This window comes from Cibotium barometz, chromosome 18 (genome assembly GCF_041138505.1).
Source record: "Cibotium barometz isolate CiBa-2024 chromosome 18, ASM4113850v1, whole genome shotgun sequence".
NCBI lineage: Eukaryota > Viridiplantae > Streptophyta > Polypodiopsida > Cyatheales > Cibotiaceae > Cibotium > Cibotium barometz.
In genome coordinates this window covers 1692179-1706554 of record NC_141063.1, presented here as the reverse complement: position 1 = coordinate 1706554, position 14376 = coordinate 1692179, and the positions used below count along the sequence as shown (strand labels likewise).

Below are 14376 nucleotides of genomic sequence, written 5' to 3'. Positions count from 1 at the left end.
GCAAAAGATGAGACTCTTTGCTATTTCTAATTTTGTTGCATTCTTAGTTCTCCAACAAATAAGTAGAACTGGTTCTTCACTTTGAAGACCTCTTTTCCATAATTTGGCTTCTTGGAGGCATTTCTTTACACCCCCCTCAATGGATAAGCCATGATGCATGGTGGCCAATTCCTATAGCTAAGATGATATTCAAGGTGGTGGTGGAGTGTACAAATTAACAACACTAGTCCTCAACCCGCACGTTGCTGTAGTATGTAAAAGGGAGGTGAAGCGGCCCCAGCAATGAAGTGTTAGCCCAACAATGAAGCGTTTGAATTTTTTTAAGAGGATTCATTGTAATTATCTAGTTGATTGCTCCACATTTCAAGATTTCTCTTTTCTCTCCATGGTTAATATGTAATAGATCATGAAGGGAATTAACTAATTAACAATAAAACCCTTTGGTTTGTCTAGGAATGCGGCATTTGCTTCAATTTTATTGAGTAAACTATGGCCACCCTTAATTTGAAGGAAATGTATTTGAATCGGATTCGTTCCATTTAATTAGTTTAATTAAGCATTTTCCCACACTTTGAGGCAGTTAGGCTAAAAAGGGTAGCATTGCTCTAGTTGCCTATTTTCGGTGTGAAGAAATTTTTTTTCCCGCTTGCGAGGCAGGTATTTGTGTTGCAGAAGGAAGTTTGTGGGGATCGTTCACCTGCAGGGGTTTGTCAGCAGGCAGAAGAGATTGAGATTTTTTAAAGGGCAAACAGACCCTACCCTAGGGTTTCATCATCATCTGCAAGATCTGCTCATACAGGAAAAAAGGAGGCGGGGTTTTCTGCGAATTATGCTATCAGCGTGGTCAGAGGACTCGGCAGCTGATCATGTAGCTGCCACCATCAACAGCAACGCTGCGGACAGCATCATCGTCAACAACAACAACAACGACAACATCATCAACAACAGCAGCAACAAGAGCGGTGGTGGTGGCGCTTTTACCGGTGGCCCTCGGTCAGGCCGCTCTTCATACATCCCGCCACATCTAAGGAGGCCTCAGGGCAGTGGCCCTGCTTTCTCTGAGCAGAAACTTCCGGAGCCTGCAGCTCCCATTGCGGCAGGAGGAGTTTTGAGATCCGCTGGTGCCAGACCCGGCGGAGCATGGGGAGGCGGCCAGCCTCATCACCATCACGGTGGTGCTGGCCGCAGTAGTGGTGGCACCGCCTGGCCTGGAAGCAACAGTGGTGTCTCTGCATCACGGGGAATTCTTAACCCTAACGCTGGTGGCACTGGCTGGTCTGGAAGATCTGGTGGCTGGGGCAGGGGTCGCAACCGCGAGGCTAACCCTTTTGCTAATGATGAAACCTTTGACGAACAGCTCTTCCAGCAAGAGAACACGGGTATCAACTTTGATGCCTATGAAGATATCCCTGTAGAAACCAGTGGAGAGAACGTGCCTCGTGCTGTGAACACATTTGCAGAAATTGATTTGGGGCCGGCTTTGAACGACAACATCAAAAGGTGCAAGTATGTCAAACCTACCCCTGTGCAACGACATGCTATCCCAATCTCCATGGCAGGAAGGGACCTGATGGCCTGCGCCCAAACTGGCTCTGGTAAAACAGCAGCCTTTTGCTTTCCTATCATAGCAGGTATTTTGAAAGGCCCTCCTCCAAATGCCAGGCCACCGCGAGGAAGTCGAAAAGCTTATCCCCTTGCCCTCATTCTTTCGCCCACTCGGGAGCTCTCCATGCAGGTGCATCGTGTTGGCTTGCGTTTCTGTGCTGGGTTTTTGTATGTGACATCAGTTTGTTTTCGAGCTTATCTTTTTCTTAAAAAAAAAGACCCTGAATCTTTGCTATTTGGATGGATCTAGATACATGATGAGGCCAAAAAATTTGCATATCAAACAGGCCTAAGAGTTGTTGTTGCTTATGGGGGTGCACCTATCAATCATCAGGTGCGGATTCATATTACTTGAATAAAAGGAAGACTTCTGTTTCAATGTCAAGGGTATGGTTTAAGCTACTTGCTGATGTGTCCAACTTGGGTTACAAAATGTTATGTGAGACCTTTTGAAGCGAATATTATTTTGTCTGCTTTGTAGTGAGATTTGTCATATTGATTGAGGAGTGATATGCCATTTAAAGATACATTGTTGGAAAAGTCATTTTTTGAGCTTGCATAATGTTGTTTACAAGCTTTGGTTTTCTACTTGCTTTTGTGAAGTATCTTTTGTGATGAACTTATCTCGTCTGCCTAAACCTTTATTGTGTTTGTGTGTGTGTACGGAAAACTCAAGTTGGACCTGCCCAGATGTTGAAACTCTCTTTTAGGTAGATTTTTCCTGACTTCCACACCTATGTGGAGCTTGTAAGTTTTGTTTGGAAGTGAGGGCATTGTATGCTTTAAATTTGAGACTTGCTGAGTTACGTTGATCATGCTTTTACTGGTGAGGTTTTCAGAAAGTAGCACCCTTCCGTAGTGCCGATCTGGTTGATGTTGTGATAGACCCTGATGTTCTTTTGGTCAAGATGTAGCTCTCATCAAAATCAGGAGCCTTTACTTGCTATGTAGACATCACTAGCATGCTGCTTGGGTGTTGGGGTGGGTTTGTGTCCTGTGGAGCAAGTGTTGTTTGCCTTTCTTGGCATGCTTCATTAGATTCATCACGTGTAATCTGTGTGATTTGTGTAAAACTATTGCTTAGTTAATTGAGAAGCACATGTCCTAGAATTGTCCTTGCCATCGTGTGTTAGAATATGCAAATAATTATCCATGAACATTTGAGTGAGAGAATTTGGACGTGATGTTGCTCAGTTTGAGGAACTTTTTTGGTGCTTATATAAATGTTACAACCCCACAAATCTCCTAAAAGCAAAACACGAGTGATTAGTACAACCCCCCTAAGAGGGGTGCATGCTAGCTCACCACCCAACCGTAGGTTTGTGTCCGCAACCCTCCGTTGAGCGAGAGGCTAAGGCTCCAATCCTACGAACCATGCCAGTCAACACTGGTATACCACCAATGCTTGCATGTTGAGGCCTTCGGCATGACCGTTGAATCCAATCATGTTTCTGACGGCGGTAATCTTGGACCATCATAACCACGGAGTGAATAACTCTTTGTGAACAATAATAACCCAAGTCTCACTTTCACAGTGGCTGCTGTTGCTATAAATAACTGTCCGATCATAATTAGCCAGTATACGTGGTAATATTAACCATGGGTCTAACTGTAAAATTGGCTTAACAGCAGATGAATTCTTTCCAGAACTACACCTGGAACTACATCTTCAAGTTCTAATTCCCAAGGGAAATTGGGGTTGACACCCATACTAAATATATAGCAACAGTAGCCACTATATTAGTGAGAGTTGGGTTATTATCATTCATAAAGAGTTATTCACTCTGTGGTATATGATGGACCAAGATTACCATCAAAAACATGATTGGAATTGATGGATCATGGATGGTCATGCCAAAGGCCTCAACAGGCAGGCGTTGGTGGTATACTAGTGCTGACTAGCATGATTCGTGGGATCAGAGCCTTAGTCTCTGGCTCGAGAGAGGTTTGTAGACGTGAACCTATGATTGGGTGGTGAGCTAGCTTGCACCCCTCTTAGGAGTTTGTGCGGGTGAAGGTCTTAGTAAGCTTATGGTTCCTTCCAGAGACCCGATCGCTCTTTCCCCCCTGTTAGAGGGTTCTGTAGGTTTCACACCCACGAGGAGCAAACATAGGTGGAGAGAGTTTAGTTTGCTTAAGTACCGAGAAGTAGATTTTTGGAGATATATACCTTGGAAGTTGGTATCCTTTTTGGTATGCGATATCTAGAAGATTATTGTTATGGATATTTGACGGGGTCGAATTGTAGAAGGGTGATTTCCTTCTGGGAAACACCTTGACCTGTAGAGAGGAATTTGTTGTAGAGACCATTGACTTGGGAGACTAGAGAGCCTTCTTTGGCTAGTCTTGCCAAGGTAACCTTGAGTTTGTTTCACTTGGATGTGGATGTACTTTGGTATTTATCCCGTGAACCGTGTGTTGCCAAAGTGGAAACCCACCTCTTTTGTGGAAATTACAAGCTACCTGGTGCAAACCACGAGAGGATGCGAAGGATCGATAGCATGACTTTGATAGTACTATGTATAATATGCACTTATCTAATTTTATTTTGCTGACAAAGTTGTCATGATCGATAACATCCAGAAATTAGTTAGTGCTAGATAGATAGATGCCAATCGGGAAGCTTTGACGAGGAAATTTTGTCACACATTTGCTTCGATTACAATCTATGCGTGTCACAGCCGAGTGCCAGTGACCAAATTTGTGACTGCTTGTAGTTATTACTTTCTTGAACGATCACTGTTCTTGCCTATTTTGAGTTACCAACAATAATCTTACATCATGTATTTGATTGAGCACATCTCTTGGCTGTAGTGCACAAGATTTCAAGGACAATTTATTAAGTCTTCTTTTGACAGAGGTCAAGCCTTAAGCTAGGGATTTAGTGTAGCTTCATGTGGGTAGTTAAATTCTGTTGAGTTTGACTGACGAGGAAAGTGTGTTATCAAGGAGATTACATTAATGAGGTTTGGTTTTGTATTCATTAATTGTATTGATCCTACCTAGCCAGCATGCCCGTGGATTGTTCCTGAATAAATTCCTGAAAGGGGGCGGGGCCTGTTCCCCGCTCAATGTGGTGTACTGTGCAAGATCACCATTCCCTTCTCTCTCCCCTCTCTCTTTATGTTTTTATCTCTTGGACACGTAGTTGAGTCTCACTGCACACCCCGCTGGGCTTACAGGAAGCGGCAATTGATTTGAGAAATCAATTACAATAAGGAAGGAAAAACAAAATTAAGCCTTGCAGATGATTAGATAGTGTTATGTAGTTGCATGGTATTTGCAACTACGATTGGGTCTATGTTTTGGGTAAAGCGGTTATGTTTGCTAGATGCCAGGTAAAGCTTCTTTACTAAGATAGTTATGAGAATATTGGCACGCGCACATATATTTTATAGAGATCCAAATTCAGATGAGATTTTGTTGATGTTGAGATCAGCAGGATTCGCATATAGATTTATTCTCCCAAGAAGATCCAGTTTGTATGCCGAAAGAGATTGCTAGCAACCTTAAGAAAACTTTCAGAAGACTTGCAAGCTGAGAATGCAAGCTGAGAAGTGATGGATTGTAATGTTAGAATTGTGCATCTCAATGTTATGGGACTCTGCCTATTTATTGGGCATTTTATCTATTTTCACATGGATTATTTGTCATCATGTAGTCGGCCAGCTTCTACCCTCACTATATATGGGCCTCTCATATTCACTTGTATTTTATCCATTCCTTGCACAAGTTCAACATTCTCCGGCTGGCTATTGCCATTGTAAAGCTTCAAGCTATTAAAAAAGGTGATCTTGTCCACAAGCTCTCTCTACTCTCTCTTTGGTTTTGTTTATGCTTCCGCCTGTGCATTCTCCAACATGGTAATCATTCGCTTAGGTTCAAGTTGCTCCATCCTTCAGCAAACTGCTCCCCGTCTTCTATTCTGTTGTGCGTTTTGCTTCCATAGCTTCTCCGGCTACAGATCAGTATATTTAGTTGCTGCATTTTACTGCCTTGCTGCGTTTTCTGGTCCAGCCAGCCCTCTTGCTACTGTCAGCCAGCCCTACAGGCTGTGTTTTGCTCTTCAGAAGCAAGCGTTGGAGTTATTGGCTGCGTTTTCTGTTTTCAGCATCAATTGTGGTGAGCTTCTTGCGTGTGGAGTTGCCAAACAAGTGGTTGTACATCTTCTTCTTCCTCCACAAGTCCCTACCCTTCCGGTAGGAGGTTCCGAGTGGTTTCTTGGATTGTTTTGCTGCTGTCCACGCTCTGTCTCTCTTAGGTTTGAGAGGGGGCTGATTGGTTTTGGAGCCTCGCTTCGTTGGAAAGCACTTGAGAGGAGTCTTTCAGAGCTAAGATTCGTGTTTCTTGTTGCTGTGGATATGGCTCCACCCTATACGAACAAGGATGACAAGTTGAAAGGACCCAACTATGCCCATTGGAAGCTTCAAATGTGGATCTGGTTCATCCCACAAGGGTTTGTGGGATATTGTTCAGGGCACTGAGAGGAAGCCCGAGCGTCCTCAGAACTCTAGGAGGTGGACTCAGGATCAAGAGGATGAATTTGTTGCGGAATTACAAGACTGGGAGAATCGTGATTCGAAGGTGCATTTAAGACATAGTCACATATATGGCGTATGTTCTGGTGGTATGGGATGCTAAAATGTCTCACATGTGCGGGTTTACAAGGTTCCGTTGAGGTAAGTGTTTAGCTTTTGATGAAATAGTTATCCCGAACTCAAGATTATTGGATGCCTAGTTCATGGGGTGAGTGCACCAGCCTCTGATATGGCAGATGTACAATTCATTAGCCACACCTTTGACATGGCAGATTTACGGTTTACGGGCCATGCTTCTGACGAGGTAGATGTCCACCTTATAAACTTTTATAGGTGTTATCCAGAGTTGTGTAGCGAGGTATTGATTGGTGGGATTATATTAGTTCAATCCAATTCCAATAGAGAGTGTTAATGTTGATAGATTTCGCTTATATCTTAATTACCTTGACCTGAGTTGGGACTTCAAGTTTCTCGGGACTTGAAGTTTCTCGATACTTCAAGAAGTCAAAGTTTGACAGAGATAGGTTCCTACTGTTAGAAGCATCTCCTATCTAGATTTATACACCAGGGCCTTTGTTGTGGGTGTGCCCGCCCTTATGAGGTGTTTTATCATTTTTCCCCACACTCCGTATTTTTCCCCTATTTTTTCCCATTTTTCTGAGGCTTGGGAGGGCTGCCAGAGGGTGCCAAGAGCAGTATAGTGCTGGCCGACTGGGTGTTTATCAGTCGTGGGCACTCTTGCTGCTGGCCGACTGGTTTTGATCAGTTTTGGGCACCAGATTGCTGGCTATAGAGCAGAGTTACACGCCTACATCTCTCTCTCTCTTGTGCTGTTTTTCTGCCTGCGTTTTTGCTCTTGTGTTCCCAGATTTGGTCATCATCTCCGCTGCGTATTCTGACATGGTATCAGAGCCCTAGGCTCTAGATAGGTCTTGGGATTTGTGTGAGCAAGAGGGGGCTGTTTTGTGGCAGATTGGTGGACTGTTTTGGGCTGATCGGGAAGAGGAGAAGCAAGAGGAAGGCGGGCTGATTTGCTGGACAGCCACTTGCAAGTTTTAGTTCTTCTTTGTTCCCACCCACCCACCCTTTTCAGAGTACATCCCCGCTATGGCAGATCTGTTTGAGATGGCCGAGAGACATGTGAAGATCCCGACACTCCCCACGTTCCCGGTGGACCGTCAGTTGGACGGGAGCAACTACGGCATATGGAAGGTGATGATGGAATCCGTTCTGGAGTCTTACGACCTCGCCGATTTCGTCGTTGTTGGTGTTCCACAGCCGGAAGTAGAGAAAGGGGAGTTACCGTCAATCCGGAAGGACCGGGAGGCCCAGACGCAGATGTGGGATCGCGTCAACGCCAGGGTCCGTTCGTTTATTTTCCTCAATTGCACACCACAGGTAATTAATCATGTAAAGCATATGACGCTGGCCAGAGGTATATGGCAGCATTTGGCCTCACTTTACAACAGGGTATCGCCCATGAAGAGGATTTCCTTGGAAGTACAGATGCGGGTTATGAGCCCTGCAAAGTCGTCGACGATGCGGGAGCATATTAACAAGCTGCAGGCTCTTCAGCAGGAAGTTCTTCAGGCTGGGAAGGAGATATCGTCAGAGGACATGGCCATCACGCTGCTGTCACATTTGCCCTCTTCGTACTCAGCATTTTACTCGTCGTTGATTACCAGTGGTGGCAGGCTCAGCACCATCACGTGGGAGGAGCTTGTGCCCATGATCTTGGACCAGGAGGAACGATTTACGAACCCTCCTCAGGGTGGAGGTTCGGAGGCCTTTACTGGCCAACGGTCGAAAGGCCGTAACTCGGGCAAAGGGAAGGCTTCATCGGAGAAGTCTTCTGAGAAGAAGTCCGACGCTGACCGCGAGAAACTGAAGGCAGAGAGGACCTGTAATGATTGTGGCGAGAAAGGCCACTACTGGAGGCAGTGTCCCAAGCGGAAGACCGAGAAGGGTGAAGACTCCTCAGCAATCATGAAGACTCCGGCTTTTGTGCACCTGGAGGTGATGGACACCGACGCTTCATTTTCTTCAGGCAGGGAGGAGATTGGAGGACTCTCCGCAACAACGGATACTCGGGAGTGGATTCTCGATAGTGGTGCTTCCAGGCACATGACTCCTTCCCGTTCCGGTTTACAGGATCTCTGCAGGCTTTCTGGTCATATTCTTACTGGGGATACGTCCACTATCCCAGTTCACAGTGAGGGCAGGATGGAGATAGTTCCCGATGGCAGAGGGGGAAAGCATTCCTCCCAGGTGTTGTATGTTCCGGCACTTGGTTTTCATCTGTTGTCAGTGCATCAGGTTTGCAAGACTGGCGTATGGGTGGAGTTTGATGAGCATTTTGTTGCTCTCCGGGACAAAGCAACAGGCCAAGTGGTTTGGGAAGGCGGAGTGGAGAATGGAGTTTACAGGCTTTCAGCACTCTCTCTCCCAAGTCCTCAGGATTGTGATGAGTGGCAGTCTGGTAATGGCTACTCAAGTGTGGATACGCTGCAGGTGCGGGCTTTCCGGGACCAAGTGGTGTATAAGTTGCCAATAGATGGCAGCAGTTGGCAGGAACTTTCCAGTACTGAGGTTGGTAGTTCTTGTGTTCGTGAGTCAGAGGAAGCTGAACAGGTCACTTCTGCTCTGATGTCTCGTAGTGTTCGGGACATAGAACTTCCAGTAGTTGAGAATGTTCTTTCCACGGGGACCTTTCGGAAAGCCAGGCAGGTGACAAGTGATTACTTGCAGAAGGAGGTGGTTTCTCCGGGCTTTGTGGTTCCAGATTCAGAGGGGGTGGTTGACAGGTTTCATCAGGTTTCCAGGACTTGTTTGTGCACCGTAACAGGTGTTGATCCTTGTGAGCAGTGTGATGTCTCTGTGACTCAGAAGCTGTATGGTTCATTGATCTGGTTGATGGACACCGGATTGGACGGGAGCTTCTTGATGAGGCGGTTGAGCTCATGGTTGCAGATGTCTCTTTGTGAGGCAGGATTGCGTTTCCTGTGGTTTCTGCAGCATGCGAAGGATCATGGACTCTTGTACACAAGAGGGGGATTGTTGGATGGAGTCCGACTCCGCGGTTGGAGTGACTCAGTTTGGGGAGGAGATCCGGACACGAGGGGATCTACTTCAGGCCAAGGAGCAGTTTTACGGAGCAGGAGGAGGTTACATTGCAGGTTTGGGCTTCCACTGGAGGAACCCATGGTCATCCAGAGGCACTTTGTTCGTGAACAGATCGTTGCTGATGACATCTTGCTAGAGTTCTGTTGGACGGAGGACAGTACGGTGGACCTCTTCACGAAGTCGCTCTCTCAGGCGGCACCCCAGCTCCCAGTGGTTGGTTACACAGCCAGGAGCTGAGAGGGGGTGTTAGAAGTCATCTCCTGTCTAGATTTATACACCAGGGCCTTTGTTGTGGGTGTGCCTGCCCTTATGAGGTGTTTTATCATTTTTCCCCACACTCCGTATTTTTCCCCTATTTTTTCCCATTTTTCTGAGGCTTGGGAGGGCTCCCAGAGGGTGCCAAGAGCAGTATAGTGCTGGCCGACTGGGTGTTTATCAGTCGTGGGCACTCTTGCTGCTGGCCGACTGGTTTTGATCAGTTTTGGGCACCAGATTGCTGGCCGACTGCATTTATGCAGTCGTGGACCTTTTTATCAGTCGTCGGCTTTTCTTTATGCTGGCCGACTGCCCTCTAGGGAGGTATATATAGGTCCTCAGCCCCCATACCTCATTTGTATCATTTCTCGGGATCTTCTTGTGTATATAGAGCAGAGTTACACGCCTACATCTCTCTCTCTCGTGCTGTTTTTCTGCCTGCGTTTTTGCTCGTGTTCCCAGATTTGGTCATCATCTTCGCTGCGTATTCTGACACCTACTCATGATGATTGTTCTCAGTTTGTCAAGCAGTAGAGAGGATACATCAGTTTTGGTGGAACATTCCACATGTTCAACACCGAGAGATCATTTGATTGGTCAGGATCTGCCTATAATAATACTGAACAAGCTTAAGTAATTGTCTGGATGGTTTCGGAAGTTGAAGAATCTTATGTGTGGTTAAGCTCCATTTGCAGGCTTGACTATAATTTGTTGTATCACGTTAGGTATGGCCATTGTGATCTTTTGTATCACGTGGTTCCAGTAAGCCCAAATCACCTTAATTATGAAAGTGATTTCTCATAACACCACCTTACCTCCGAAGGGGGATTGTTGGGATTCATAGTCTCTTATTTGTGAACACTCTCCATGAGTGATTTCGAGAATATCTAAATCACTCCCCATGAGTGTTAGTGTGTGCGAACACTCCCCATGAGTGATTTAGATAATATCTAGATATTATACTTGTGTGACATAAGCAGTGATGTCAGAGAGCCTCTAAGGCTATAAAAGCATTGAACTTTGTGAATTTAAATTATCAATAATAAGCATATCATTGTACCATAGTTGTCAGGTACGATACCATACGGTTTGTACGATACGATACCATACGGGAAAATACGGTATGATATAAAAAAATTTCTTATCGTACGGTCTTTAAAAAAAAAACTTACAAACTTTAGTATTTTCAATTTCAAAGAGAAGACAAGTTGTCACATGACTCAAACCAAAATTCCATTAAAACCAAGTTGAAAACATACATAGATGTTAGTCATACAATGCGAGGCGCTCTAGGCGCATGTAGCCATAGTAGTAAGTACAAAAAGTGGTGCACAAGAAAGAGAGGCTAGAGGGTTGGGGCTAGAATCTAGATAGAGAAGTGATCACTATCAAAATCAGAGCTCTCGCTAGGATCATCTCCATTGGAAGAGTGCCTATCGGAGCGCTTGCAGAAGTCACCCTCGCTAAGGATGTTTCCCTCGTCATCAAACTCGGGCTCTCTAAGCTCCTGTGACAAGGCAATCGGAGGGTCCTCATTTGCAAGAGCGGAGGAAGAACTACCGGAACCTCATCGTGTGTGTTAAAAAATTACTTATAAACTTAGGTATTTCCAATTTCGAGATATGGAGTATTTTAAAAAGAAGGGAAGCATCATAGTACAGAGGAAAGCTCAAACAACCATAGACAAGCAAAAACAAGACCATTACTTCCAAAAAAAAAAATTTTTTTTGGGAAAAAAAAATTCCGGAAAAATTTTATTTTCACGAAAAAGTCCGTACAAGTCCTTACGGTATCGTGCCGTACGGTATTTCGTACGATATGCTGTCATACGTTGTACGGAGACAACTATGCATTGTACCGTGCAATCATTTGCTCTCACTTTCAATTAGTCACCTCTCTCTCTCTCTCTCTCTCTCTCTCTCTCTCTCTCCTCCATTGCCAACTTAATAAGGCTGAAAGGCTTAGAGCTGGAGGGTAAGTGCATTATTTGCAAATTCTTAAGAACAAGTGGCAAAGTATCGCCCTGGACTAGTAGGGGCCACGATTCAATTTGGGTCGTAGTCGACTGATTGACGAAGTTGGCTAGATTTATCCCTACCAAGTCATTAGTAAAGAGTCACGAGTTGGCTCAACTCTTCGTGGAGCAATTGTATAAGCTTTATAGATCGGGATGCCAAATTCACTATACAATTTTTACCATTAGCGTTCTCCAAATTTGAAACATGTTTGAGCATGTCATCTTTGGATTATTTGGAGTTTAATTGTAAAACGGAGAGGACGAACTAGACTATGCAGGATATGTTGAGGGTGTATGTGTCATAGTCACATGGGTCGGGGAACGGGGACGTGGAAGGGTTTGGGGATGGGAAACGCCTGGAGGTAGGGAACGAGGACAGGGGGTGGGACGGTACACAAAAAATGCATCAATATTTCCATCAATATATCCATCAAAATGCATCGATATAGCCATTGTGATTGAACTTTGAGCTTTGAAGGCTGGTCGCTGATGGCACTGGGGCCTGGGCAGCTAAGATGGAGTTGTGCCATGTGGGCCTGTGGTAGTTTCAAGAACTTGTGTTGTTGTGTAGTCACTGCACTCTGCAGAGCAGAGATGGAGGAGCAGAGACGAAGGAGAGGCTGAGAGCAAGTGTGCACAAGTGACAGTAGAGACGGAGGAAAGCACTCAACAGAGATTTCTTGCACAATAGCACAGATGGAGGAGAGCAGAGATGGAAGAGCAAAGACGGAGGAGAGCAAGTGTGCACATTGCACAGGTGACAGGTCACAGCAAGGACGGACGAGTCTGGAGAGCACTCAATAGAGATCGATCGCACGACAGCAGAGGCGGAGGAGAGCAGAGATCGCTCGCACGACAGTCCTTTTTTTTAACAAAAAAACATTAAACGAGGCGAAGACAAAATATCCTGTTTTTTTTTTCCTTCTCGTCCCCAAACAGAGCTGCCAGCCATCCCACAAGATTAACGCGTCCCTTGACAGGGGACGTCAGTCCCATGGTGAGGGATGGGACATGGGACGTCTCCCCTACAGAGGGACGCATCCCTGTGTGAAAGGGAGGCCGAGATGGTGTTCCCCTGTTCCAAAGGCCTAGAACGGGTGTCCCCTGTGACTATGGTATGTGTCCATGAGATTGTCACATGCACTCTGCACTCAGTGCATGGTGACAAGATGGCTCGTCATCAACAGTGCACCAGTTGTACATTATTAGAACCCAGTAGGATGATAATTGTCGTACGTCGTGACCCCATTGTACATCCTTAGTCCAGGATAAGTCAGGCACGAGCTACGTAGGTCATTCCTCAGCCTTAGCGAGTCGGTCGGTCAGTCAGTCAGTCAAGTCCCTTAACCCACTTGGAGAGAATCATTCATGCATGTAGAGTCAGTAGAAGCCTTAGCCTTTAGGGTTTGCATCAGAAAGCACTCTGCATCCTGCATAATATGCATTCATATGCCTGTGCATCATTTAGAACATCCCAGAAGTGGCTGGTCATAATTTGATAAACTTTATGTTTATAAATGACAATAAATGCCAAATAAATACCATAAAATATGGGGAAAATACCAGATAAATCCTAGTAAATTCCCTAAGAACTTGACCAACCCCTATCTAGTATAAATAGGCTTGCATAGGGCTTAGTTTCCCATTCAGTCTTCAGTGTGCTAAGAGCTTTCCTCCTCAGCCCTAGGAGTTCCCTTGCCTTCAGCACTAGACTAGTATCATCCAGCCTTGGAGTTCTTGAGCTTTGCTTCTCCAACCCTTCGAGCACCTGAAGCAAAAACCATAGCCTCAAGCGCAGCAATTCAGCAGTACTAACGCGGCAATTCAGCAGTCATAACTCAGCAATTCAGTAGGACAGCATACAGGCGCAGCCGTACAGCCCTCTACAGTCCCCAAAACAGCAAACAGACCTGTGTTTTCTGTCCAGCATTAGCCTACAGCCCTGCGTTTCTGTCCAGCATCAGCCTGCAGTTTGCGTTTCAGTCCAGCCTCATCCATACAGTCTGCGTTTCAGTCTACAGCAGTTCTCAGCCTTCTAATCATCATCCACATCTGCCCCAGCCATCTGGTGAAGGTAACATAGCATTCATAAGCATTTACAGCATTCTAACATAGCTTAGAACAGTCCACCGCCTTCTTTTCTCAGCCTCAAGTGTGCAGCCCTTCCTCATGCCCTTGGGAAGAGTGCATAGACTCGAGATCAGTTCATTGAGGTGTTTCTACAGCCGTGTACAGTTCAGCTAGGCTTTCGATCCTCCGAGATCTTGTGTTTGGCTTATCTACAGTCCACAGTCATTCTCTCTAAAGTAATAAAGCAAATACTATCTCGTTATCGGGATAGGGGGCCCTTCAGTGGGTAATTCGAAACCCAATCTGGTGTACAATTCTCATCTCTCTCTCTCATATCTCTTTAAAGTTTGAAGTATTAAAGTGGATTGCTAAACTCACGAAACTCGGGATACAGAAGACGGTGTGTAATATGCGGAAGCTTCGGAGAAAGATCGGTAACTTCAAAACTCAGAATTCAGCACTCTTTTCGCGACGGAAATTAACGCACAACACTTGAAAGGAGAAGTGCAGAAAATATAGAGAGAGAGAGAGAGAGAGAGAGAGAGAGAGAGAGAGAGAGAGGACATAGTATTGGGTCCCAATTACCCTCTGTAGGGCCCCCACCACGGATGGTGTATTTGCTTTATTAGAATGATGAGAAAATCTGAAAGAAAATACAGCAATCTTGGACCTTTTCTTGGCTGGAAAATCTTGCTCTTGACCTTCAGTTCTCCACCCCTTTGCTTAGCAAGACGGTGTGTAATATGTGGAAGCTTCGGAGAAAGATCG

General features: G+C 45.4%; 1 protein-coding gene across 1 annotated transcript in view; it reads left to right on the top strand.

Annotated features, from left to right (window-relative positions):
• The first annotated feature begins 611 nt into the window (after nt 1-611).
• The window catches only part of LOC147628817 (DEAD-box ATP-dependent RNA helicase 37-like), a 37082-nt gene continuing 23317 nt past the window's right edge, over nt 612-14376 (top strand). Inside the window, exons 1-2 of the mRNA XM_086811972.1 lie at nt 612-1735; nt 1856-1939. Of these exons, the coding sequence (XP_086668098.1) occupies nt 830-1735; nt 1856-1939 (990 nt within the window). The 5' untranslated portion in view covers nt 612-829. The remainder of the gene's footprint in view (nt 1736-1855; nt 1940-14376) is intronic.